This window comes from Heteronotia binoei, chromosome 3, assembly GCF_032191835.1.
Source record: "Heteronotia binoei isolate CCM8104 ecotype False Entrance Well chromosome 3, APGP_CSIRO_Hbin_v1, whole genome shotgun sequence".
Lineage (NCBI taxonomy): Eukaryota > Metazoa > Chordata > Lepidosauria > Squamata > Gekkonidae > Heteronotia > Heteronotia binoei.
In genome coordinates, this window is record NC_083225.1 from 92,478,987 (window position 1) to 92,506,016 (window position 27,030).

General features: G+C 40.9%; 1 protein-coding gene across 1 annotated transcript in view; it reads left to right on the forward strand.

Moving 5' to 3' along the window:
• LOC132568412 (cystathionine beta-synthase-like) overlaps window positions 1–24,350 on the forward strand; it is a 42,521-nt gene extending 18,171 nt beyond the window's left edge. The window contains exons 5-16 of the mRNA XM_060234204.1: window positions 1,581–1,660; window positions 2,464–2,595; window positions 3,890–3,959; window positions 4,178–4,269; window positions 4,514–4,639; window positions 5,026–5,110; window positions 9,005–9,110; window positions 12,156–12,230; window positions 15,550–15,684; window positions 18,636–18,744; window positions 20,792–20,876; window positions 22,548–24,350. Of these exons, the coding sequence (XP_060090187.1) occupies window positions 1,581–1,660; window positions 2,464–2,595; window positions 3,890–3,959; window positions 4,178–4,269; window positions 4,514–4,639; window positions 5,026–5,110; window positions 9,005–9,110; window positions 12,156–12,230; window positions 15,550–15,684; window positions 18,636–18,744; window positions 20,792–20,876; window positions 22,548–22,708 (1,256 nt within the window). The 3' untranslated portion in view covers window positions 22,709–24,350. The remainder of the gene's footprint in view (window positions 1–1,580; window positions 1,661–2,463; window positions 2,596–3,889; window positions 3,960–4,177; window positions 4,270–4,513; window positions 4,640–5,025; window positions 5,111–9,004; window positions 9,111–12,155; window positions 12,231–15,549; window positions 15,685–18,635; window positions 18,745–20,791; window positions 20,877–22,547) is intronic.
• The last annotated feature ends 2,680 nt before the right edge of the window (window positions 24,351–27,030 follow it).

Below are 27,030 nucleotides of genomic sequence, written 5' to 3' on the forward strand. Positions count from 1 at the left end.
TTAGATTTTGAGACGCCCTTTGTAACATTCCATCCCCTGTCCTCCTGCTCAGGAAAGTTAGTGGAGATTGCTACAGATAACTCACCCACCTACTTGCCTCACTTATGGATGGCAACTCATCCCTTTCGTGTGTGTCCTTGTATGGATGCTACTGCTGCCCAGAGGGAAAGAAGGCTGGCATTACAGTCTTTGTCACTGCCAAAAGGATGAGTGACTGATGGTGCATTTCTTAATCTAAGCAAAATCACTTCTTTTAAGCCCATTGACTTCTGAGTCAAACTGAGTGTGGCAACAACTAGGGATGAGCACAAACTGAACCACAAAGCAAAATTTGTCACAAATTTTGCCCTGTTAGTGGTTCACAAACTGAAGTTTATGATGGGTCTACTGTCATGGATTTCCACAAACTTTTAAAGCAGTTTGTGGTGGTTCATAGGAGTTTGTGGATAGAGCAAAAAGCAGGGGTTTAAAGTCCCATTAAACCAGGGGTGTCAATGGAAAATTTCCTCTGGCCTGAAGATTTCTGCAGTCTTCAGATGTTGCACAGCACAAGAAATATTATGTAATGTAATTAAGTTATGTGAGCTGCATAGTAAGGAGTAAGTTCATTTCTATTTTCTAAATTTTCTTAGTTCTCCTCCTATACTGACAAGTAATGCTGAAGCTCCATTTACCCCTCCCTATATCACCAAGGAACAGCTGGCTCTGTCACTCATTCCCTCAAAAAACAGAGCACTGATATACTTAGCCAGCTTGTGATCAGATGAGTTCAACATCTGCGTGGATTTGTTTGATGCATAGATTAGGTGCAATTTGCTGTGGGAAGCACTGATCTTTTTGTCCCTTGTGGCCTGTAAGAAACAGTTGTATATTATTATCCAGTCTCTGTAAATGTTCCTTGCAGTAAAAATAAACAATTCTTTTATAACTCTCAAGGACGCTAGTTGAGGCCAAAGATCCATGGGAGTCCTGTTCTATGAACACAGAGAAACAGATTTTGAGCTCTAGCCATGTCTTTGACTTACATATTTTTGTTATTGTTTGTGTGCTCTGAGCTTTGCTAATAAGCAGGGCATGAAATCAACCAATGAGAACTAACAGCAAAACATCCTACTTTGGCCCCATCCTCCTTCTCTCTGCCAGTGCCCATCTGATGTCCTATAATTATAAAGACATCTAGCATAATAGATTCTGTGCCCCATCTTGTCCACACACAGAAGGGGACATAAGTGCAAGAAGATAATTGAACTGTTTGCAGTTTGATATGTTTTAGATAACTTAGTCTATACAAAGTTGCATTACAGTGTCCTCATACACAATCCTAAATGCTTGGGCTTGCATATGCCCATACGATAGGGATGCAGTGTTGGTTTATGGTCATACCAAATATTTTTTGGTCATACCAATCAAAGAGCCTTAGTGAGAAACCTAAACGATGACAGTTGATTATCCTGTTTTAAAGTAGTGGTTTACAGGCTGACCCATTTAGAAATAGATGACAGAGAACATCAGCTCCTCTTTCTATGATTGAATAAATCCCATTTGTATTGTTTTGTTTCTCTCTCACTTTCCTCTCTCAGGAATTGGGTTGGCGTTGTCAGCTGCAGTAAAGGGCTACCGCTGCATCATCGTCATGCCAGAGAAAATGAGCATGGAGAAGGTGAGAGTCTTGCTCAGTTTAATAGAGTGGGCACAGTGATGACACGTTTCTGCTTTGTATCAAATGAGCTAGCACAGTTTCAACCTCATTTCTTTGCTCTGAGAATTCTGCTTTGTTGGGCTGCTGGGAGTTATCTGTTGATCACTGACTCCCTAATAGAGTTATAGCATCCATACCTCATTACATTACATTTCTACAAAACATAAGAGTTTACTAATATAGATTATGAATAAGGCCTAAAAGAGATACAGAAATAACAAAATAAATCAGGCATATATAACTATACATTGGACAATTGATCCTTGATTACCAGACTCAAGAATAAAGCAACCTTTTCAGTAATTTCAGACGACAAATCATTCAGAAGATGGCATACCTTCGCAGCATCTGAGCAACTTGTCACATTGAGCAGAATTGGGTCTAAAAACCTACGGTGTATAGTATCCTATTGGGAGCAGTAAAGAAGAAGATGGGACAATGAATCAACTTGTTTTAAATTACATGTACAAAGTCTTAATGAGAGTGGGGGTTTTTTATATCTACCATAGCTAACTGCTGATGGGATAGTATTGCATCTGGCAAGAGTAAATGCTCTATGCAATTGTGGAACATGGAGAGCTGATAGATAAGAAGGCACGTGACCAATAATTGGGGCCCTATACATATATACAATAAAAATATAAAGTTAAAATTTAGGGAGAAATTTAGGGGAAATTAAAAAAAAAAGAAATTAAGTTTAATGTTAGGGTTGGAATTGGATCCATGCAAAAAATTAATCCAAGAGGCTGTTTTCCTTAATACAGGTGGATATCCTGCGAGCACTAGGTGCTGAAATTGTAAGAACCCCATGCACCAGGTTTGATGCTCCTGAATCAAATGTCCGTGTTGCTTGGAAATTGAAAAATGAAATCCCAAATTCACATGTTCTAGACCAGGTAAATTTATTTGTTGCATGAATTCCTTGTTATTTGCTGCATGCATTCCCTTGCTGGAGTGCTTTACCTCCGATGGCCTATCTGAAATATGACATCACTGACTTACTGGTCAGCTGGAAGCTGCATGGCACAACATACTGTGTCTCCTGCTCTGCAACCAGGAAGTTGAAATTGTTTTAATATATTGTTTATTGGTTTAATGTATCCATTTTAATTCTTTGATTGTTGATTATGTTGTAAACCGCCGTGAGCCTGTTTGCAGGGTAGGGCAGAATAACTCTGTTAAATAAAATAAATAATAACTTGTGTTTTTTAATTGGTAGGTTTTTAAAACCTTTTTCCATTTAATTAATCTATGTTTCTTAGATTCAAATTATTTTTTATTTCCACCATGATACAAATGCCTTTTGCCTAAATATTATATTACTTTTTAATATCCCAGCTTATTATACTCATACTTGGTGTTTGCTTGTTTGGAGCATTTTATTGCAGAAATAAAATAAAAGTGAATTTACTCAGACTATTGACACACAAAAATCCTTGTAATACATTTTGATGTTGCTGAACTTGCTGATGGGAGTAATACTATTTGTTTTAAACTAGGGATATTATCCTATGCATAGTTATTAATACTGTGCTTTCAAGACATTTGTGAATTACAGCAGTAGTTCATAAACACCTTTCATGCATGACAGCAGCCATAGAACTTTACTGTGTACAAGGACTTCCTTCTTCACTTGAATATCAGGAGCAGTACTGTCTTCATATTCTCACTGAATGTGCAAAATTGTCCCTTGCATTTCACTAAGTATGGCGTTTTGAGGAGATATTAAGACCCTACAGAGTTGTTGCTTTGGTCTTCAGCAGCGAAGATCACATAGTTCATTGTGAGATATTCACTTGCTATGCATACGATAGGTCATGATGGTGCATCTATACATTTTAGTTTGTTTGAAATGAATCACTCTAAAGAAAGGGAGCTTGTAATAGATAAGAATGATCCTCTGTGTTCAAAGGCAATGCCCCTTTTATAACTAAATGCTAGACTAGCATAAAAGAATGAGTAACTCCAAATGTGCTCTGCTTGTCAGCTTCTTAGGGACATCTGGCTGGCCATTGTAAGATCAGATGTTCTAAATCCAATGTTACCATTGGTTTAAATTAGATGTTACCATTGGTATGACCTAGCAAGATATTCCTTATGTTTTCATAAGACACTTGTGTTATTTGTTGGCTATTTATGAAGTTGCATTTATTGTGATGTACCCTTTTCTCTGTTTCCTTACGACAATAGTACCGAAATCCAAGTAACCCGCTGGCACACTACGACACTACAGCTGAAGAAATTCTGGAACAATGTGATGGTATAATTTCAAATTGGCTCCCCCCACCCAATATAATGCATTAAATATCCTTCCTAATGATTGTGGTTATCATGCAACACCATGGCTACTGTCGTCCTAATCGATACATCAAGATGTACATTTTCTACCATTGTATACAAGTGTTTCCTTTTGGAGCTTTAGAAAAGGCGTGTGGTGTGATTGTTGCTGATTTTTCCCACCCCCTTTCTTAACTGCAGGCAAAGTTGATATGATTGTGGCTGGAGCTGGCACAGGTGGCACCATCACTGGTATTGCCAGGAAGATGAAGGAGAAATGTCCCGAATGCAAAGTATGTTAGAGGCTTCTCAGCCCCAATTCAGACATTGGAGAGAACATAAATCAATATTTTTATTTATTTATTACGTTATATTTAATCCCGCCCATTCTATACAGACTCAAAGTGGCTAACAGCATAAAATAGACAGTAAACAAAAGCAATATTAAAATAATAAAACAATCAGATTTATTTTTAATTAATTCTTTATCAATTCAAATTTTAAGAATCTAATTGACACATTTATCTTCCTTTGCAGATTGTTGGTGTAGATCCTGAAGGCTCCATAGTTGCTCTGCCCAGCTCACTCAATACAGCAGAGGATGCAACAATGGAAGTGGAAGGGATTGGACACGACTTCATCCCAACTGTCCTTGACAGATCTGTGAGTTGCAAAATGACAAAAGGCAGGAGACAGAACTGCAAGCTGAATCTGAGTGCAGACTTTCAGGATATTTTTTGAAAGCAGGGATGATCAATCTCTTGGTCTACATGAGATTCTGGGAATGGCTGATTCTCAGCATTCACCAAACATACAAATGAAGTTTAGAGTGGAAACATAAGACTATAATTCTACACAAATAAGGCTTATTGACTGGTGAATTCAAATCCTAATCAGAGTAAGCCAAATAAAGGAAAGATTCAGAAGTGCCTCATTTCAGGTCTCTGAAAAAAATTATTATCTGCCTCCAGCCTGTTATATTGAGTAGGGTTGTCTGACCTGAGTGCACCTGAATCCCTAAAGTCCATTTTTTTTTGTTTCTGTTGTAGGTGATAGATCTGTGGTGCAAGAGTAATGACACTGAATCTTTTCTTATGGCTCGCAGATTGATTAGAGAAGAGGGGTTGCTCTGCGGTAAGCATGCCTTCATTTATGTTCAGAACACACAAAAATGCTTTCTCTGGAGATATTTTTAACTCAGTAAAACATATTATTCCAATTTATGTTTGTGATTTTTTAAATTTGGTACATTCTACATACATATCACTCCACAAAGGAAAGGAAAGGAAAGGAAAGGAAAGGAAAGGAAAGGAAAGGAAAGGAAAGGAAAGGAAAGGAAAGGAAAGGAAAGGAAAGGAGAAAAAATATTCAGGGATATGGAGTAAACTTTAACAGTAAACAGTGTTTGTGTTCTATCAATCTAAAACAAAGTAATTATTTCCTGGCCTGATATAAGAACCTTTCCACACAATCCTTTATTTATCTATATATTTATTTATATTTCAATTTATAACCTGCCCTTTCATCAAGGGCTCAGGGCAGGTGACAACAAGCAATAAATATAGGTTAAAATCAATACATATAATAAAATAATATACAATTTATACTAGTTTAGAGGGCTTTTTTTGAGCAGGAACACACAGGAATGCAGTTCCGGCTGGCTTGGTGTCAGAGGGTGTGGCCTAATATACAAATAAGTCCCTGCTGGCCTTTTCTACAAAAAGTCTTTTGTGAAACAGTGGTGACATTAGGGGTGTGGTCTAATATGCAAATGAGTTCCTGCTGGACTTTTTCTGCAAACATCTTTTCAAGAACCTTTGCTCTAAGCTTCAACTGTAAAAAAGAAGCCTGTTCTATTCTATGGTGTTTTCTGCTTCACAGTTGCTAAGAAACAGTAGGAGCAGCAAAGCAGGCTAATGGATATCCCTTATGTCAAATGAAGGTTTGTTTGTGGTCTTTTATAGGCAATAAAACCAGGGAAGAGCCATGTTTCTCTTTATACTTTGATTTGGAACTACACTCATGGACTAAAGCAAAAAACCAGGCCTTTGCAATTCAAATGTTTAAAGACTAGAATTGTCCCTAAAATTAGATATGCAGCCATCTACATTAGGATCATGTGTCATTTTACTGTTTGGAAATATTGTGGTGTCTCTATTTAGGTAAGCATTTAGGTAATGAGCTATGGAGTAATGTTTAAAATTGGCACATTCTTTATTAGAAAGTGATTGAAATCTGACAAGTCAATGTATAGGCTGGCAACAAGCTGCTTAGTTAACTGGCATTTAAAGGACTCTTATCCTGTGCACTGGCCTGCATCTGTGTGGCATTTGTATGTCAGCACTGTTGCTGTCTAGGCCAAGGAACAATTCCTAGAATGGACGTCTTGGTGTGGACCAAGAAACTTCAAAATATTATGCCTACTATTCAGAATGCCTGTATGGGTAAGTGCTTCTTGGTGACCACTGTGGTTAAATAATCAGGTATAGCAGTGGGCACTCTCACTGCAAATCTGACATCTTATAGCAAAGGGAAGCAAATCACTTTTTGCTGAATCACAGCCCTCCTTGCAGAGGTATTCACAGGAATGCTTGTTATCTAGGGAACTTCTAGGGAATTTCAGTGACATTTAACAACCAACAGACATAATAACTGAACATATGACATCAAATGATATGAAGGCACACTGGTTTTTAATATGGTAATTTTCTAATGTATATCTAAGTCCTATAGGGCAGGGGTCCCCAACCTCCGGGCTGTGGACTGGTCCACGGCCTGTTAGCAACTGGGCCGCACAGCCCTGCTGCCCCGCCCCCACGGCGCCACACAGCCTCGCCGCCCTATCCCCCCCACAGCACCTCCTTCCCCCTCTGTTTGCACAAGTTTAAGGCTGGGGAAGAGACGGTGAAGTGCCTCCCTGGCTCTTTAAAGGCCACCCCCCCCCCCAATCAGCCGATCGGCAGGGGAAACCGTGGCAGCAGCGCAAGCAACCTACTGAAAAAGCTGTGCTGCCATTGCCTCCTCCCCACTTCCTTCCCACACCCAGGAAGGAAGTGGGGGGGGGAGGCAAGAGCAGCATGGCTTTTTCAGCGGGTTGCTCACGCTGCTGCCATGGTTTCCCCTGCCGATCGGCTGATCGACAGGGGGTGGGGGCAACCTTTAAAGAGCCGGTGAGGTGCTTTGCCTCTTCCCCAGCCTTAAACTTGTGCAAACGTAGGGAGGAGGAAGTGCCACCGGGGGGGGGGGACAAGGAGGCACCACGGGGGGACAGGAAGGAAGAGGAGGAGGCTGAATTTGGTGTCCACACCTTGTCAGCCCTGGGGCTGCGGTGGGCAGGCCGGCCCTGGAGCCAGTCCCTGGGGCCGAAAGGTTGAGAGGCCACTGCTATAGGGCATCAGGGTCTTTTGTTGCTACTATCCTGATCCTCTGCCCATACGCAATGTTTGGGAGATGATGAGTCTAGGTCTAGTAAATCTCCATGACCAAATTCTCATTGTTAGTTCAGGAGCATCATGTTAGAGTATAAAAACTCCCTGTGCTTTCCAGAGACATTTCACTTAAGGATGTAATAACATGGTCGATGTTGTCCTTATCTTTCTTCTATCTCCCAGTGCCTTTTCCCCTTTAAGTCTGACTTCAATACTAGAAAGTTAGCTCATGTGGATGAAAATGACCAGCAATGTGAGTTAAGAGAGAAAGGAGGAAAGAGTATTCAGAATTTCCACCAGGTCCTTTTTGCCCTTTACCTTTGGCCTCCACCTAACATATAAACAGAGCAGATCTTCATTTTCAAAGATGAGTCTGCTGCCATTATATCTAGTTTGGCCTTTAGAAGTCCCATGTTGTACCTTTGCTATACAAGGTCTCTGTTCTTAGAAGCCTTTTAGATAAGGTTGCCAGGAGTGGGGGTGGGGGGGATAGAGTGGCCACATCCAGGTTGGGAAACTTCTGGAGATTTGGGCACGGAGCTTGGGAAGGACAGGGACCTCAGTGAGGTACAGTGCCATAAAGTCCATTCTCCAGAACATCCAAGTGGGCAGCCGTGTTGGTCTGAAGCAGTAGAACAAAGTAGGAGTCAAGGTTACCTTTAAGACCAACAAAGTTTTATTCAGAATGTAAGCTTTCGTATGCTCCAGGCACACTTCATCAGACGAGGAATCAGGCACAGTGAGCAGAGCTCCATATAACTGGTAGGTAGTGGTTTAGAATGCAAAATGGTACAAATTTAAGATCCAATGACAGAATAGTAAAATTAACGAATTGAGCAAACCTTTGATCTGGGTAGCATGAGAAAGCAATAAAACAGTAATATGTCAAAATTTCTCTTTTATTTCTCTTTTCTGTTTTAGCTGTATTGACATACTCAAATAGGGATATTGGCTGTTTATCTCTTCACGTATACTAAACCAATTTTCCACTATATTTTAATGTATTTTTCTTCTAATGACAAACTATATGTATGTTACATGTTAAAAGATAAATTACTTCTGAGAAAGTAATGCCCTCTTTTTGACCCAAGCTTATATAATAGAGTGATTGACAGACATTCTCACATTTTGACATATTACTGTTTTATTGCTTTCTCATGCTACCCAGATCAAAGGTTTGCTCGATTTGTTAATTTTACTATACTGTCATTGGATCTTAAATCTGTACCATTTTGCATTTTAAACCACTGCCCACCAGCTATATGTAGCTCTGCTCAGTGTGCCCGATTCCTTGTCTGATGAAGTGTGCTTACACGAAAGCTTACATTCTGAATAAAACTTTGTTGGTCTTAAAGATGAACTTGACTCCTACTTTGTTCCGCTAAAATATCCATTTTCTCCAGGGAAAAATTATCTCTGTAGTCTGCAAATAAATTGTAATCCCAGGAGATCTCCAGATCCTTCCTGGAGGCTGGCATTCCTACCTTTAGAAGAAGCAGATTCATATTCACGATTTGTAATCTGTTATCACTGTTCCAATGTTACCTTCATTGTTTCATTACATATTGAGTTAATGTCTGATGTCTTCTTTATGTGGCAGGAGGAAGTGCGGGCAGTGCAATGTCTGCAGCTGTGAAAGTCGCCAAGCAGCTAAAGGAGGGACAACGCTGTGTTGTCATCTTACCTGATTCTGTGAGGAACTATATGTATGTTGTCTTTTGTTTCTGCTTCCCATCTATGATTGCTCATCAGCTGAAACTATTTGAAAAATATCTGTATTCGTTAAAGGAATATTGCAAACCTGCACAACGTATGCTGTTACCTACCTCTCCACTCATAATAGCACTAGTGAGGAAACTGTTTTAGAATCTGTCTATGGAGAAGCAGGAAACTTTCTTTGGCTTTCCACCATTCCCATAAATGAGTCTGATGATGGTCTCATCCCACTGATATCAGATATTTGTCAAGAGCTAGACCAGGATAAAATGATCTGTCATTAGGTGAACAATTATTCCGAAAAGACTACTACCATTAGATTATCATATGGACAGTGCTGTTAATGTTTTATAGTTCTCAGAAGAAGAAACATAAGTCTGCCATATCAGCTGTTACTAATTTTAGTACAGAAAATATGTTCATGCTAATATCTAGAATGACTCAATCTGATTATTCAAAGTAGGCCTAGTATCTGCCCTCAGATAATCAAAATCCACTCAAATAGTGTCCACCAAAACTATTAGCTACCTAACCATTTTAGTTTTATGCTAAATTTTTGAAATGGCTTTGAAATCACAGAACCTCAGTAATATTTGAGGTTTGCTATTGAACTATGCTATTGCCAGTTCAGATTAGGGTTGCCAAGTCTAACTCAGATAATATCTGGGGACTTTGGGGGTGAAGCCAGGAGACTTTTCCTAAAATAAATAAATAAAAACACAGCAATGTTTCCCTGAATACAGTCTTCATTTCCTCACCCAAGCAGCTGCAAATCATCTCTCTCTCTCTCACACACACACACACACACACACAGAGAAGCAAAAATAAAACAGTTTGCAATCCCACACTCGTGTGGTCTGACTGGGGTAATTTACTCACGAGTTGCTGAACTTCCAATAACACAGGGACACTAAAGGTTCAAGTTTACCCTTTATTATGCAAACGATCTCTGAAAAGCTTGTACAACAAATGGAGAGCCCGGGCTGCTTTCACATCTACTGGGAGCGGCCATGTTGTTCTGCCTGCTCACCCTGCCCACATTCAGCCTTAAAGACACAGACACACCATCCAAAAAGAAAGCCTTTGCAAGCTTTCTCCTAGCGTTCTGAAGGGGAAAGGCACATGGAGCTGTGGAGTCAGAGCTTCCCCCTGCTAGCCAGCTGACTGGGGGCAGGAAGGAGCCTGGGAAAGTGGGAGAACCTCCACTGGGACCTGGGGATTGGCAAACCTAGTTCAGATTGCAAAATCCATAGATGTGCATATCAGTGGGAGGGGGGAATTACTTGCTACACAGAGATTGTGCCTTTTTGAGCACACTTCACTTCCTGGCTGCCTAGCATTGTAATTACTACAACACTGCTTTATACAATTTATTTATTTATTTAGTGTATTTAGTGCCTGCTTTCACCATTGCTGTTTATAATGACTCTTGAAATTTTGCTAAGGCAAATACAAGATGATAAAGAAATAGAACGACTGAAAATTAGAGGATTCTTATAAATATAGAGCATTTGCGGACGATATTGTGTTTATAACTGAAAATCCGATATAAGTGATACCTTTGTTGCTAGCTAAGATAAAAGAATATGGAGACATGGCATAACTTTATATAAATAAAGAAAAATCGAAATTTCTATGTAAAAATATGCAACTAAATAAACAGAAAGAATTGCAGAGTTTGACAGGATGTGAAGTTACCTCTAAAGTTAAATATTTAGGTTTAGAAATAACAATGAAGAATATTGATTTGTACAAAAATAATTATGAAAAGTTATGGCATAAGATGGATGAAGACATGGTGATATGGAATAGACTTAATCTGTCTTTGTTGGGTAGGATTGCTGCAATTAAGATGAACATTTTGCCAAGAATAATGTATTTATTTCAAACTATTCCGATTGTGAAAGATAGTAAACAATTTAATAAATGGCAAAGGAAGATCTCAGAATTTGTATGGGCTGGGAAAAAACCAAGGATCAAGATGAAAAGTTTAACAGATGCTAGAGAGAGGGGAGGATTTCAGCTTCCAGATCTAAGATTATATCATGATGCAGTTTGTTTGGCGTGGATAAAGGATTGGATGATGTTAAACAAAAAACTCTTATTGCTAGAAGCTCATGGAAACAAATTCGGCTGGCATGCTTATATGTACTATGGGGAAAAAAAGATGGATGGTTTTTTTTCTCACCATTATATTAAAAATAATTTGTTAAATACATGGCTAAAGTACAAGAAATATGGTGATGAAAGAAAGCCGTTATGGATAGTTCCAGCAGAAGTAATAAAAATAACGGTTGAATCTGATGAAGAGAGAGGGTTGTCATATAATCAATTACTAAAGATCCAAGGTGATAAAGTTGAATTAAAATCTGCTGAAGAGCTGAACAATAAGTATGACTGGTTTCAAATGCAACAAATAAAAAGTTTGATGGAAAATGATATTAAATCTGAAGGAATTAGACACGAACAAACAGAAATGGGGAAAGTTCTGCTTGGAGATAATGAAAAATTAATATTGAAAATATATAAGTTGTTAAAATGGTCTACAGAAGAAGAAGTAGTAAAATCTCAAATGATTAAATGCGCAATCAATGCAAACAAGGAAATGCAGATGGAGACATGAGAGTATCTTTGGAAGAACTCTATGAGAATATCAACATGTCAGAGTATTAAAAAGAATTGTTTTAAGATTATGTATAGGTGGTATATGACTCCTAAAAAACTGCCATTCTCAGCTTTTAAATACTTGCAGCAGGAGAGAGTATTCAGTATTCAGGCTGGATGTTACAAGCTGGCAGCCCTCTTCCTACAATATTCTTCCTGCTGAAGGGGAACGTTGTTCTCAGTTTTACTGTCAGCCTATTATTAAATGCCACAATCAGTTCTATGATATACCATATGCTCTGTTTCATTGGGTGTTCTGAGTATCTGAAGGTCAGAAAATGATAGTGGAAAAAAGAGGTAAACTCGTTTTGTAATGGGTGTGTGCTTTTTTACATTGCTTGCTTTCTACAACTTTTATTCATTGACTCTAGGTCCAAATTTTTAAATGACAAATGGATGATCACAAATGGATTTTTGAAGGAGGATGTTCAAGAACATTATCCCTGGTAAGGTTTAGAGTAACTTCACTTGTTACTGTTTCCTGATAAGGAGAAATCATCTGAATGCCATATCTTCAGTCATCTGAAAAGCCATGTAGGCCAGGCATCCCCCAGCATGGTGCCTGTAAGTGCTATGGCAACTGCTGCTACCTTTCCTAGTGTCTACCAAGTGTTTTAGAAAGTGGGCAGGGCCAGGTGAGGCTTTTGTCTAGCAAGGTTTCTAATTGGCCATTGGAGATTTTGATTGGCTGTGATTTTGATTGGATTTTTTAAAAACATTGCTTTGGCGGCAGCTGCCACTACTGTCAAGGATCTGTGTAACTGTGTAACTGTGTAACTGAAAGCAAGCTGTGTAACTGTGTAACTGAAAGCAAGCTGTGGCACCCATTTTGTGGGTGGCTCTTCCTCCTGCAGTAGCCATTTTGTGGCTGCACGAATCACGTGTCAGAATTCCAAAGTGCCCACAGGCTCAAAAAGGCTGGGGAGTGGGAACCCTTGATTTATGCAACTGTCTTAACATGTGTGGACTGAGAAGTTAATAGTGGCTGATGCATTTGTTTGCATCCGAAATAAAAAGCTACCTCAAACCTTTGCCATGGCATTTTATGCTCTATTTGTTTTTTGCATTTCTACTCAGGTAAGTGTACAAATGATACACATAACAATATAAAGGAGACTTAAAGCAATCAAAATATGCAAAAAGCTGTACATTTCTAAAATTTAAAATATCAATCCCATCCTCAATGAAATCAGTATAAACCCTGAAAAGAACAGCAATAAAAACAACACCTCTAAAAACCATATCTACAACTCTTCCCTTTCAGAAGAGACTTGTCACTGAGTTCGGATCTATTGGGGCAGGAAAAAAAAATCAGGATTTCCAAAAAATCCAGAATCCAAATAATTTGCCAGTATTGGGATCTGGATTTCTTCAGGAATCTGAATTTTTGGGGGGTCCAATAGACCCAAACTGAAAAATACCCAGAAAAAAAATTGCATACCCATACTGGCAACCCTACCCAGGAACAAATTTTGGAGAGCTCAGACACCTGCAGCAGGAAAGAAGCAGGACATGCCTGTTCAGTGAAGTCTGCAGATAGCTGGATAAATGCCAATATTTTAAATAGATGCTAGTACAGAGGTGTCAGACTCATTTGTTACAAGGGCAGGATCTGACAGAAATGTCACTTTGTTGGGCCGGGCCATGTGGTACCAGAGATATAAAATGTATAAAGGTGATTTTAGATGTCCAATGGCAATAGCAGGTGAATGACAACAGTAGGCTTGATTGGATTAGGTGTGATATGTATTCAGAGGGGTAGTAGACATGGACATATCAGTGTTGGTAATGAGACAGGAAACCTAGGTCTCAATTCTCTCCAGGAGGAATCAGTCCAGGAGGATGCAAAGAATAAATAGCCATAAGTCTGATAACAGAGACCACAACATTCAGTTGCTGATCTAAGAGTAACAGTATCTTACAAAGGAATTTCAAAGGGAGATAAGAAAGAGACTGCTGAATTGCAAGTGATAATGAAACTTAAGACAATGCATCCTCCTGGACGGAACTAAGAGTTAGTTTTCCTATCTCCTTACCAATGTGTGCTATTATTATTTGGCATTTGAAATCACTTCACTCTCTAAGGACCAATCCAAGAGTTCTAATTAAAGATGAGTACAAACTGATCCACAAATCATGATTCATGAACAAATTGGGCCAATTCATGGTTAATTTCAAACTGGTTTGCTTGTTCACACCATGCTTGAACTGGTGGGTTGTTTTGTTTTTTTTCCTTGGTGGGTTGTTTTGTTTTTGAGGTTAGTTTTTCCAGACAGCTTGGCACTGATTCAGTCAATTCCTAGGCAACACGGGGGATGGACTCCTGGGAGTCCCAGAAACACCCATAGCAATTGTCTATAGCTTGATTGGTAACTTTGGGAACCAATCACAGAGCTCCCATTCTGCTCTATGGGAGCAGACATCCTGACTCCGCTGCTTCCACTTTACAGAATGGAGAGAGATGAGTTAGCTGTCATGAGAGCTGAAGCTGAGCTTTCCTGGGGGTACCTGCTTTGGAGGGCTATAGCTTGGACATTCCAAATCTAATCTTCGCCAAACTTGGAGAACAGGTGGAGGAGAGGCTGCTGAAGACTCCCAGTGAGTTTTACACCTCCCAAACCAAATGAACCAATGAACCATGAACTGGTTTGGGCATCCACATGAATCATGAAATAAAATGAAGCACCAGTTCAGGCAATCAAACAAACCATGAACTACCATGACCACCATTTTCTCGTTCTGTGCCCATCCCTATTCTAATTCATAATCAGAGTCTTTTTAAAATAAAATAAATCCAGATAGGAACTTTTCAGAATTAGCCAAAATAATTTCCTCAGTGCACATTGTGCTTGTCTGAAGAATCGAAGAATTGAAGAATCAATGAAGAATAGAAGGAGGAGAAGCAGTTTATACCTGGAATAAGATGTTATTTGTTTTGAAGCTGCCATGGGACTCTCTTTCCTCCCCCAGAGAAGGAAGCACTGTGTGTATGCGCAAGAGATGGAGAGGACTTTTTATCTCTCCCACACAAAGCAGGAAGTAGCCACAGAGCTCTGTTTGTGTGTGTGTGTGTGTGTGTGTGTGTGTGAGTGAGAGAGAGAGAGAGAGAGAGAGAGATTAAGAGAGAGAGAAGGTAGGAAACAGGAAGCAGGAAGTAAGAGCTGCTGAGAGAGCTGGGGAAAAGCATGCTGAGGTGTGGCTGCACTGAGAAAGATAGCAGAAGGAAGTTACTTGGGGGATGGATTGAATCCTGTGCAGGCTGGATCCGTCCCGCAGGCCACATGTTTTACACCCTTGTTCTAGAATGTCAATGGTGAGAGGATTATAAGCATCCTAGGATTCAGGGCCATAGTTGAAGAGGCCCTCCCCTGCATGCCTACCAGCTTCATTTCACTTATGACAAAGGATACAAAAGTTTAGTACCAGTTGCACTTTGTGCTGGGCAGGGCTATATGTTTTTGGTATTGTGATAATTAAATCCAGAAGTACTTTAAGAAATGTATCCAGACAGGCTTTTTTTTGTATGACCTGCAATGAACACTTCTGAGATGAGGGATCACTGGAGATCAGTTGTAATCTCGGGGGAACTACATCCACCCCCCACCCTCCAATGCTGGGAATCCTAGTAGAGTAACATTTAAATAACATAGCTTCCTGGGAGTAAGTCCCACTGAATAATTTGAGACTTACTTTTTAGTAAACCTGCTTAAGATTGCTCCTGTGGATTCTGACTCTGATTAATATGCTGATGTCTTTTTGTCATAGGTGGTGGAACATCAAGGTGCAGAAACTGAATCTCTTGGCTCCCCTGACTCTTCTTCCAGATGTGAACTGTCAAAAGGCAATTGAAATTCTCAGGGATAAGGGATATGACCAGGCACCAGTTGTTGCAGAATCAGGGCAAGTATCTTATCAATTTATATATTATCAGCAGTCTTCAAGAGAATCCAGTAATTCTCATGGACTAATGTACTATTGAGGAATGAACTATAATTTATGTAATTAATTTGAACGTTGCAGAACAGTCCTACTCTGGCTTGCAGACCCTGTTCCACCCTACCCTCCAGTGTTTTCACAACACCTGGAGAGACTTTTCTCTTCACCACCACTTGACTTCTGTAGGAATCGCTCGCTAGGAGGGTCAGGACTCCCAGCTTCCTTTCCCAGGTCTGAGGCCTTGCCTCTGTGTCTCCTGCTGCCTGGTGCCTGGTCACCATGGGAAGAGTTTACTGCCTTCTGCACCCCTGGAGGAACAGCCGCTTGCCAGCTGACTGCCTTTCCCCTGGTGCTTCTTCTAAAATAACATTTCCAAGACAGTGGAGACAGTGGTACAGAGAACCACTAGCAGCATCAAAAGACAATGGTACAGAGAACCACTAGCAGCATCAAAAGTTATAGAGTATTTATTAAAAAGAAAATGTTAACAAGCATACTTTTAGCACAGCACTAGATTGAACAAGGGGTTAAAAAGAAGTTGGTGAAACACAGGTCCTCTGTCCCTTTCTCTATAAATGCCCTATCAGATGTTAAAATATAGGACAGGCTCCTTAGCTTAAAATGCTATCATATCTGCAGAGTTTCTGTTACCTTGCAGCTTCCTTCAGCTGTCCAAGCCAGTACATGGCAATGGCCACCTCCCCAGACCTCATTTAAGTTTTATCTGCTTCAAAGGAATCAACACCAAAGAAATCTTAAATAAATGCTTTAATATTGGCCCTGTTCAGCACCATAGCACAGTGCTAACATGTAGAAAACCCCAAGAAACTTAGGAGAACTATCCCCCCCCCCACTAATTTTACCTGTGGTAATGTTGCCAAGTCTCTCACTATAGCAGATTTCCTGTCCACTTGTTCTTATGCGTGTCATCACCTGAAGTGCGAGCAGGAGGAAATGCGGTGGTGGAGGGGGAGGATAGATTGGGATACTCACTGGCATTGTGTCAACACCCTGATATCTTTTCCAATATAAACCAAAAGTGATGTCACGGAGCCAATTTGGTGTAGTGGTTAAGTGTGCGGACTCTTATCTGGAAGAACTGGGTTTGATTCCCCACTTCTCCACTTGCACCTGTTGGAATGGCCTTGGGTTAGCCATAGCTCTGGCAGAGGTTGTCCTTGAAAGGGCAGCTGCTGTGAGAGTCCTCTCAGCCCCACCCACCTCACAGGGTGTTTGTTGTGGGGAAGGAAGATGAGATTGTGAGCCACTCTGAGGCTCACTGAGATTCAGAGTGGAGGGTGAGATTCAGATGCAGATGTACTGAGATTCAGAGTGGAGGGTGAGATATAAATCCAATATCATCTTCTTTAGACTTTCCAAAAATTCTTTGGAAGTTATGTAAGTGAGCTGGTGTGACAGATGTGGGACAGTCCTAACTGCCGATTGCTTCTGGGGATTGCCAGATATGGATGATACTCTGACACACATGCCAGGCAGTACTAAGAAACATTAGAATAAATAAATGTCTCTAAATATTTCTCAGAACCTCATTCAACTCTCTCCTGTTTAGTGCAGGCACTGTTTCCACAGTGAACTAGATCAGGCCTTGTAAACTGGTACATTGTCCTCTAGGAAGAGGAAAGGTACCTGTTAGGACCACATTGGAACAAAATGAGGCTGAACTTTTCTTAGCCTTAATTTGCCTCCCAGATATCTACTGCCATTTGAATCTATCTAGCTACCCTGGGCATCTTCAGAGGCCCTGCTTCAGGTGCCTCACCTTTCCTCACCTTTCTTTGTGGTGTGTTTGTGTATGTGTGTGTCCTTGGGGTGATAGATGTTTCAGTTTTCCAAATACTGAGCCCATCGGGGGTGGGGGGTGGGATACAAATGTAATAAAATGAAGAAAATGAGTCTGGGCTGAAAATTCTTTCAAGAAGTGAAACTTTTACTTAACTTTCAGTCACAAAGAATGGATAACAAAATAGGTTCTATGCAGAGCTTTCTCCTGGTCTGTGGCCGATCTGCTGAGCTTAAAAGGAAGGAATAAGCAAAACAAACTAGAAGAAATTTCTAGGCTCTAATTAGTTGCCAGGGCACAATCACCCTTGCCCATGTATTGAATAACTTTAGAACGGAATTACTCTTTAATTACCTATCCACTTCTGCAGTGTGTGAACCTTTGCTATTGCTATTACCAAATGAGAAACCAAAGTTGTGTGGAAAGGTGGCATTGAAAAGTTTTAATTAATTAAATAAATGAATAAATGTTTAAAATATTGTCAGAAAAACATAAAGGTATGTTGTTCCAGAGGGCAAATTAATGTTTCAAAATCAATGCATCTGCCATGTGAACTGTCACAAAGATATATGCTGGGAGTTATTTGTTGGGAAATTAATTCCCAGGCATGTACTGGCCCAGTTGGGATCAGCATCCTAGAAGAGGCTTACATTATGCTAATCTTCTTTGTATCGTTCCAGTTTTAGTAAATGTGCTGCCGAAGCAAGCACAAGAGGAGACTTAAGTCGAACAGCTCCGGAAAGCCACTATTTGCCCCAGTGGGAAACTTCCATGTATAATTAGTTTCTCCAAGAGGGCAGATAGCAGTTCTCCAGTGCCATTTCAGACTGAGAAAACAATGTGGGAAGGAGGCTGAAGATCCCTCTTCTTGCATGCCACAGTCCCAGTCTGAATTGGGCCTGGGAATTAAGTTCTGAGCTCAGAATTCCCAGAACACATCTGTCGACAGTCTATATGCCCACTATGTGAACTTGGTAGTATACGAATTAGCCCCCAGACTGCTCATCTCAGTAAAGGTTTCTCTCACTCAGCATCTCTGGAGACATAGTCTCTGTAGCATAAGCATTTGACTGAATTAATTTAATATTGTTTGAGTCCTTGTATTTTCTTGTAGACTCATCTTGGGAATGGTAACTCTCAGCAGTATCCTCTCCTCACTCCTAGCAGGAAGTGCCCAGTTCTCAGATCCAGTCATCAAGGTCATTTATCAGCAGTTTTCAAAGGTATTGACTCTTACAGATATTGCTAGATTCCTACAGAGTCCAAGGATGTGCTTGATTCCCTCTATAAAGCTAATCCCAGGGAAAAAGATGGGGATGAAGGGGATGGGGTAGAAACTGAGAGAGAGAATAAGGTACATAAGAGAAAGAGAAAAACCAACTGGTCTGAAGCCACAGTACTTGCTAAGACCAATTGGGGCTTCTTGGGCTATCAATGGGATGACAAGTATTTTGTTTCCATTCAAGGCCTGAAAGATTTCACACAGTATGGTCTAAGCAGTTTCAATGCATATGATGCCTGAATAAAAAAATGACTGCATATGCACACAGGCCAAGTACAACCAACTATATAGAAAATATGAAGGAATAAGTATTGTATGAGCACACTGGGAAAGTCAGTAGGTTGTTGTTCTGAGGCAACATTTGCTGCCACTCTTACACACACGGTGACTTTGCTGCTGCAGCCTCATGGAAAAGGCAGCATCACAACTGGGTTCACAATGTTGAGGCCCCACTAGAAAAAAGAAGGGAAATGAGCAGTCTGAGCAGGGCCAGTGCTAGGGAGTTGGCAAGGTAGGCCATCTCTGAGAGTGCCATCTGGCCACAGGGGTGGGCTTCTGAATGCACAGGAAAGCCCTGCCTTGGAAGCATTTGTGCTGCTGCCACCGTCCAAAAGCTTGCAGTGCCATTGGGGCCGCCTCTCCCACCATAGGAATGTAAGGGTTAAGGATGCTATGGTGCAGGAGGAGTGGGGATGGGCCCAGGTGGCCAAGAAAGAGCTGTGCATCTCGAGCCAACTGTCCTGAGGCTGGGGAGGGCAGCTGCTCTGCCCCACTCTTCCCCCTCCCCTGGGTGGCCAACTTCCTTGCCTGTCCAGGAAGAGCTCCTGGCCTGAGACGGGAGACACGAGCCAGAGTCCAGGAGCAACCAAAAGACCAGGGCAGGGCAGGGGGGTGTTTGGGGAGTCTTCTGGCTCCTCCTGGACTCTAGGCTCTTGCTGCAGAAGAGCCAAGCTTGAGTCTAGCCAAGTTTCATTCCAGGCAGGGGCTTTCAAGTATAGCAGACAGACAAACACGGCTGCTCCTCTTGAACTGGAAATTGCTCCTGCTGAAGCCAGAACAGTGCAGGAGACAGGCAGCCCTGGGCGACCCGGGTAGGAATCCCCCCTCCTGCTGTCATGCTGCTGCTGCTACACAGGGCCAACAAGGTATGCAGGCTGGAAAGAATTCCTCTGCTGTGGGGCTGGCAAAGTCTGTGTGGGTTCTCTGGTGCCTACAGATCTCCCCCTTGAGCTACAGGTTCAGCTGCTCCTCTGAAGGGCAGCAAGTCCCTCTCATTCAGACAAGGCCCCTCCACACCAGGACCATTCAGATCTGCAGAGCTACGTAGGGCGGGGGTACAGCACCCCCCTTCAGGATTCAGGAAGGGGGAGAAAAGTTCTGGGAAAGGAGAGAGGCATCAGTGGGAGCAGCTGGAGGAGAGATGTCAAAATCTTGAAGCCATGGAAGATGTTGTGTCTTTCATTTTGGCCTCTGAATTTACAACACAGCGCGACTACGCGTGCTAAGGTGAGCCATGGAAAACCACAGGTCACCTGACTGTAAAGAACTGAGATGGACCGTCAATTAAAATCTGTGGCGTGAACTTTAACCCGGCAGGATTGGACCGGCCAGGGAGTGAGTTGTTCCAGGTGAAAGCATATACACGGGGACCTGGCCCCACCATGTTGTCGTAATGTGCTCAGTAATAAAGCATGCTAATTGTTTAATGTTTCCGAGTCCAGTTCATTAAAGGTCCTCCCTCTTTTTCAGGTCCTTTTTTAATTAGGGGGAAGAGATGGTGCAAGTAGGTGGCGCCTCCTATGGTGTCAAAAATCCTGGCACCAGCCCTGAGTCTGAGCATCCGACTATACATGACTTTTCCCATGCAGTTTTGACAGTGGGGTGGCTAAGTGCGGGAGCCGGGGGGGGGGGGGGAACCTTTGAATGCAAGGACTGAGTCATAGACAAGTAATAACATGAATTATTTTATGTTTGAAACTTCTGTGCAGATTAGTTTGGATGACACTCTTGGAAAACTTTCACATATTTTGGAAAATGATCACTTCGCTATAGTTGTCCATGAATTAGAACAATGTAAGTACAATCCCTCCCACATATTTTAAAACAAATGAATCAACAAGCATAATCATAGTGCCTCCTGGGAACTGCTACATGTTAGTTTTTCATCTGCTATCTTTAAAAGGTGTTTAAAAGGCTCAGAATGAATGATCTACCAGAGAAAGGAGTTTTTTAGCTGTGGAGCCTACACAGAGTGCTAAGTGGTACAGAAAAAAACATTCGCAGATAATGATTGAAAGACAAAGAAAGGATACAGATGAGGGAGTGATTTTTGGCTATCTAGTTCCCAGTTTGTGTGTGTGTGGGGGGGATAATTGACAGTGGAATTAACAACTTCAAGGTGAGATCTTGAGTTTTCCTGGACCTCTAGTCTAGGAGATCAGTTTCCCTGGAGGAAATGACAGCTTCAGAGGGTAGATTCCTGAGCTCTCCCTGCTGAGCTCCCTCCCCAGGCACCAGTCTCAAATCCCCCCAAAATACCCAGAGCAGAGCTGGCAACCCTCGTTAACAACCAGTGGGCAGTAGGTGTCGAGGACCATTTGTGAGAAATGTTACTGCGTTTCAACTCTGGTTTGTTTCAAACAAGCTTCTTTTATGATTTGCTCACTTCTGGAAGAAAACTGTAGTTGTCCCTTTTACTGACCACAAGAATAAAATTCAGTAGAAACATTGCTATTCAAATTGGCATCTATTTTTACAACATTGGCATCAAAATGACACATATTGCATAACTGCTGAAATAAGCAACATAAAATAAGCAACCAAAAGTTGCAGTTCGCCATAGAAAATAGTCAGGTGTGTTACAAAGTTACCCCCACCCATGGGAGGCATTATTTAAAACAGGCACATGGAAACCATTAGTCTCTTTGACTGCTTTAAAGCAATGCATTAACCACTAAATGACACGACTGTGTGAAAAATGATCAGTCTGTCCAATGATCGCTCAATGTACCAGTCTTCTGACTGGAAAATGGTTAAAAGTTAATTCATTCCAGGTCTTGGAGAAAACCTTATATCTGACCAGATCTCTCAGTGTTGTCTTTTATTAAATAAACCAGAATCACAGTTATACAGAAAACACTAGCACATGTAAATTAGGTTATAAATGAAAAGAATACATGTCATCCTTTCTGCTACTTAATCTGCAATTAATGATAAAATGCAGTTTCTAAAATTCTTACCAAGCCTTTCCAGAAAAGATAAGGCAGTGTCACCACAATTTGACAGATGAAGGGGGGATAGGGTGTGGCTATTTTATATAGACCTAATTGCATGAGTGTCACATGACTTTCTTAAAGCATATAATTTGTTTTCTCTCATTCTTTCTCTAAAGAATAACTTGCAAACTTTGTTCCATTTTCCCCTGAGGTTTATTCTAGATATGATAGCATTGATTAATTTGTAAGTTCTCAAGGCTGAAGCTGTAGGTTTGCTGGAACAATGAAAAAAAATGCATGTTTGGAGATTTACATAAGAACATAATCAAACTCTCACAACCACTGTGTCAAAGCATCCTAAACAATGATTTAAAGTTACGATCTGCAACAGGTGAATTCTTAACCATGCACAAAAGGAACAACAACAAATCCTTAGTTTGGGGCTAAATGGACTTCTTAACTAAAAGGCAATGTCCCATTGTAGATTTCTTTTAATATACTGCCTAACCTTTATTCTTTGTACTTCCAGACAATGCTGATGGCACCTCCTTCACAAAACAGATGGTGTTTGGTGTGGTCACAGCCGTTGACCTGCTCAGCTTTGTCACCAAAAAGAACAACTCTCAGAAGCTAAACAATGGAACATTCAGTTCAGTGCCTTCTGAAAAAAAATTGTCCTCAGCAGAGTAGGAAAAAAAGACTGAAGACTTTTAAATATACAATTCTGGTTTTGTTTTCCAGTATGGCTAGTTTCCCATGCTAGTTTGCCTAACAGTTCTCAATTTACCATGTTTCATATTATCCTAAATGCCACCAAAGAAAATAATCTAGGATTGGAACGATCTGACAAGAGTTTTAAATTTAACATAAATTGCTATTTTGTGTAAAATAAGATTATAGGAGAGAAAGAGGTAAATGAATTCTCCTATGAGGTCTTTCTGCATTGATTTCTATCAGACTTTGAAGGTTAACATTAACTGATAAGCATATTTGAAATTTTGCTTGACAGAGCAATAAAAAACTATTTACTATTATAAAAAATGTCTGAATTACGTGTTGCAGAATGGTAATACAATTTGCCAGTACACGTTAGAGTTTCCAACCTCCAGGTGTGGCCTGGAGATCTCCCAGAATTACACCTGATTACCAGACTACGGAGATAAGTTCCCCTGGAGAAAATGACTGCTTTGGAACGTGGAATTTATGGCACTGTACCCCACTGAGATCCACCCCCTTCTCAAACCTGACCTTCCCCAGGCTCCATCCCCCAGTGTCCAGGAATTTCCCTAGGTACTGGAGTTGACATCCCTAGGTACTGTTTTGCTAATGGAGGGGTGATGTATAAGGTCTTTTAGTTGTTTGCTTATTTATTTATAGTCCACCTTTCTCACAGGAACTCAAGGTGTACACATTGTGAGTCAGTACAACCAACAAAATGGGACATTTAATAACCAATGCATTAGGATTTTAGAAGTCTGGAACTACCAGAAAAAATGAGACATTGAATAAGTATTAACATGACACATTAAGCCAGAGGTGTCAAATGACTGGCCTGCAGGCCAAAACTGGCCCACTCAGGACTTTAATCAGGCCTGTGGGGCTCTTTTCTCCCCCTCCTCCTCCTGTTCTTACCTTTTGAAGTTCCAAGGCTGCCAAAGTTCCTTGCTCTTTCTGCCTTGTCTGGCTGCATCATGAAACAAAAAAAATGCAGGGTGGAGTTTCCATTAAAGTCTCTGTGCCCAGATAGATAGGACCCAGAGGCCTTAACGGAAAATCCATTCCACATTTTCTTTGCAACTTTGTCTGTGCTGTTTCAGTGTTCCTATAGCCAGCTGAAGCTCATGCTTCCTGGAGTTGTGTCCTTGCTTCCAGCCAGCTTGTCTCTGCTCAGTGGACTTGCAAACTGATGTCTAGTGAGTACTCTTAACTTGGGAACCCACAGCCAAAGGGGGATATTACACTGGAGAGCCATTGCCAATCTGAGTAGACCTGGGGGGTGGGGGGAAACCTTTGCAATGCCATTTCATTGTTTTCCCAGGGTCAGATCATTTTATATTTTTAGTTTCTGCTGTGAATCTTGTGCTTTTTCTTGAGGTTTTATTTTAAAAACTGTATTGCCAAATCACATTAATTCCCCCACTTTTCATGTTTTCCCAGGTTCAGAGCATTTTATATTTTTAGTTTCTGCTGTGATCCTTGTGCTTTTTCTTGTTTTATTTTTAAAATTGCATTGCCAAATCCCACTGTTCCTCCACCTTTCCATTTTAAACAACATATTGCAAGAGCTTTAACCATGTTTGTTTTTTAAATTAAAACAATGTCTTTAATCGTGTTTGGCTGCGTCCTTTATAAAGTTTCTATCTCTGCTACTCACATTACATTTTATGAAACACATGGCCCAGCCCTACAAAGTCCCATTTGTGTCAGATCAGGCCCTCCTAACAAATGAGTTCAACACCCCTGAATCAAGCAGTACAGATATTATACAATAGGATTCTTCTAGAATAAGCTATACATAGTGGTATAAACCACAGTCCTTAATCAATAGGTAACCCTATTACCTGTACAGAAAAGCCCTCTTGAACAGTTTTATTATTTATTATTTATTATTATTTATTTATTACTTTACATTTATATCCCGCCCTCTCCGCAAGCGGACTCAGGGCGGCTTACAATATCATAAAAACAATCAATTCCATAAAACATATAAAAACATAGTTCACTTATCAATTTAAAACTATTTGCGCTGTCTCAATCCAGTCTGGCGGTATTGGGTTCTGACTATGATCGCCAGCTTCTGTAGGATGTCCGGTGGCAGCCCATTTTCAGTCAACCAGAAAAGCTTGTCTAAACAGTTCGGTCTTACAGGCCCTGCGGAACGCCGACAAATCCCGCAGGGCCCTTATAGCTTCTGGGAGGGTGTTCCAAAGTTCTGGTGCTGCCACCAAGAAAGCTCTGGATCTTGTTACGCATAGCCTGGCTTCTTTTGGGCCAGGGGCAGACAGCAGATTTTTTGTCCCTGATCGCAGTGCTCAGGGATAGTTTGCAGAAGGCCAGGAGAGTGGGAGATTTCCTGACCTTTTCATGCAGACCATTTTCCAAGGCAGGAGCTACAGCAGACAAAGCATGTGTACAAGCTGTTGTTAATTTTGTCCATTTGCAAGCTGGCACCTACAGAAGCCCCTGATGACATGATCAGAGTTGTCATGGTCGAACATAGGGAGAGAGGCAGTGTCACTAATAAGAGGGGCCAAGGCCATGAAGGGTTTTGTATGTGATAGCTCATACTTTAAACTGAGCCTGGTAACAAATGGGCAGTCATTGGAGTATCTGCAGAATGGAATAATTAGAGAATGGAATAATTCCAGATGGGTTGCTGTGTTAGTCTGTCTAGCAGTAGAAAAGAGTAAAGAGTCCAGTAGCATCTTAAAGATTAACAAGAATTTGTGTCAGGGTATGAGTGTGAGTCACTGCTCACTTCTTCAGACACAGCTAGAATGTGAGTCTATCTGTCCTATATATTGGAAAGTGGAGTGATTTCAGATGTCAAATGACAATAGCAGGTGTGATTGGATTAGGTCTGATGTGCAGAGAGGTAGAAGGCATGGAGAAATCGGCATTGATAATGAGACAGGAAACCTAGGTTTGAATCAGTCCAGGTGGATGCATTGTCTTGAGTTTCCTTATCAGTTGTAATTCAGCAGTCCTTTTTTCAAAAGGGAGATTAGAAAAGCATTTTTTAAAAGTTCCTAAAACAGACCCTTATTACTAAGAGCCTATTTTGCAGCACCTAAGTCCATAGGGTCACAAAGAGTCAAACTCGACTGTGCGACTGAACAAGTATTATACTCAATAGCCCTTTAAACCAGACGCACAAACTCAGAACACAGAACAGTGATTGAACCTCAACACCCCCTCCCCCCAAAATCCAACCTTCTAGAAATTAAAGGGAAGAAATACAGGCAGGGGGGGGGGGACACGTCTGATTTGATCATCTCAACTTTAGACGGGGAAGTTAACTCTAGAAGACACGTAGCCACCAGTGCACAGAACTGTTCACATTCAAATTTTCCTAACCTCTGAGTCACCTCAACTTTACATATTTAGAGAGCTGGGGTGGGTGTGAAAGGTTACAATGACTGCTTTCTTAAAAATAAAGAGTTTTATAGATTCCCAACTGTGTCTTCTGCTTTAAAAATGGTAGGGTCAATTTGACCCCATTTACTTTTTTGTCGAGTTTTGATGTTTTCAGTGAGGGGTATTTTTGACCCCAGTTCCTAATTTGACTCTCCTTTGTCCTGTATTTCTGAAGGAAGTTATTCTTGAGGCCTGATGGGGTTTTTAGTAGCTAATTCCATGACTGAGAGAGCTATCAGGTTTCCATTGCTTTTTGCTGTAATGTGGGGTCGCTTTGACCCCTTTATGCCAAAGTAGTATAGTTGGGTTTTTTCCTTGGGAGGGAAAAACATATAGTAGGTGTTGGTCCCTCTATATATACATGGGAACAGTGCTACAATCATTTTTTTTCAATATTTGTTGGGGTCAATAGAAACCCAAATTACAATTACGCATAGTGCTTTCATTTTCAAGCCAAGTCTATAGGGGGGCAGATTGACCCCATTTTCGCTTTTGACAAAACTCAAAATTTAAAAAGAAAGGCAGTGGGGAAGGGAGAGAGAAAATTCAGGGCACTGCAGTTCACTGAGGAGAAGGCATAACAGGAAGTTAGTGCCTGTAGAAAGCTTTAAATGGGTAAACCAAGGTTTCCCCATGATTCCAGGTTCAAAAATACACCCAATTCTTGAGGAGGGTTAAGACATAGTTGTGGAAGCCTGCTTTCATATGCATAATCAGGGCTTTTTTAAACAAAAGTGGGAATGCAGTCCCAGTTGGCCTGGTATAAGGAGGTGTGGCCTAATATGCAAATGAGTTCCTTCTGGGCTTTTTCTACAAAAAAGCCCTGTGTGAAGCAATGGTGATGCCAGTGGGTATAACCTAATATGCAAATGAGT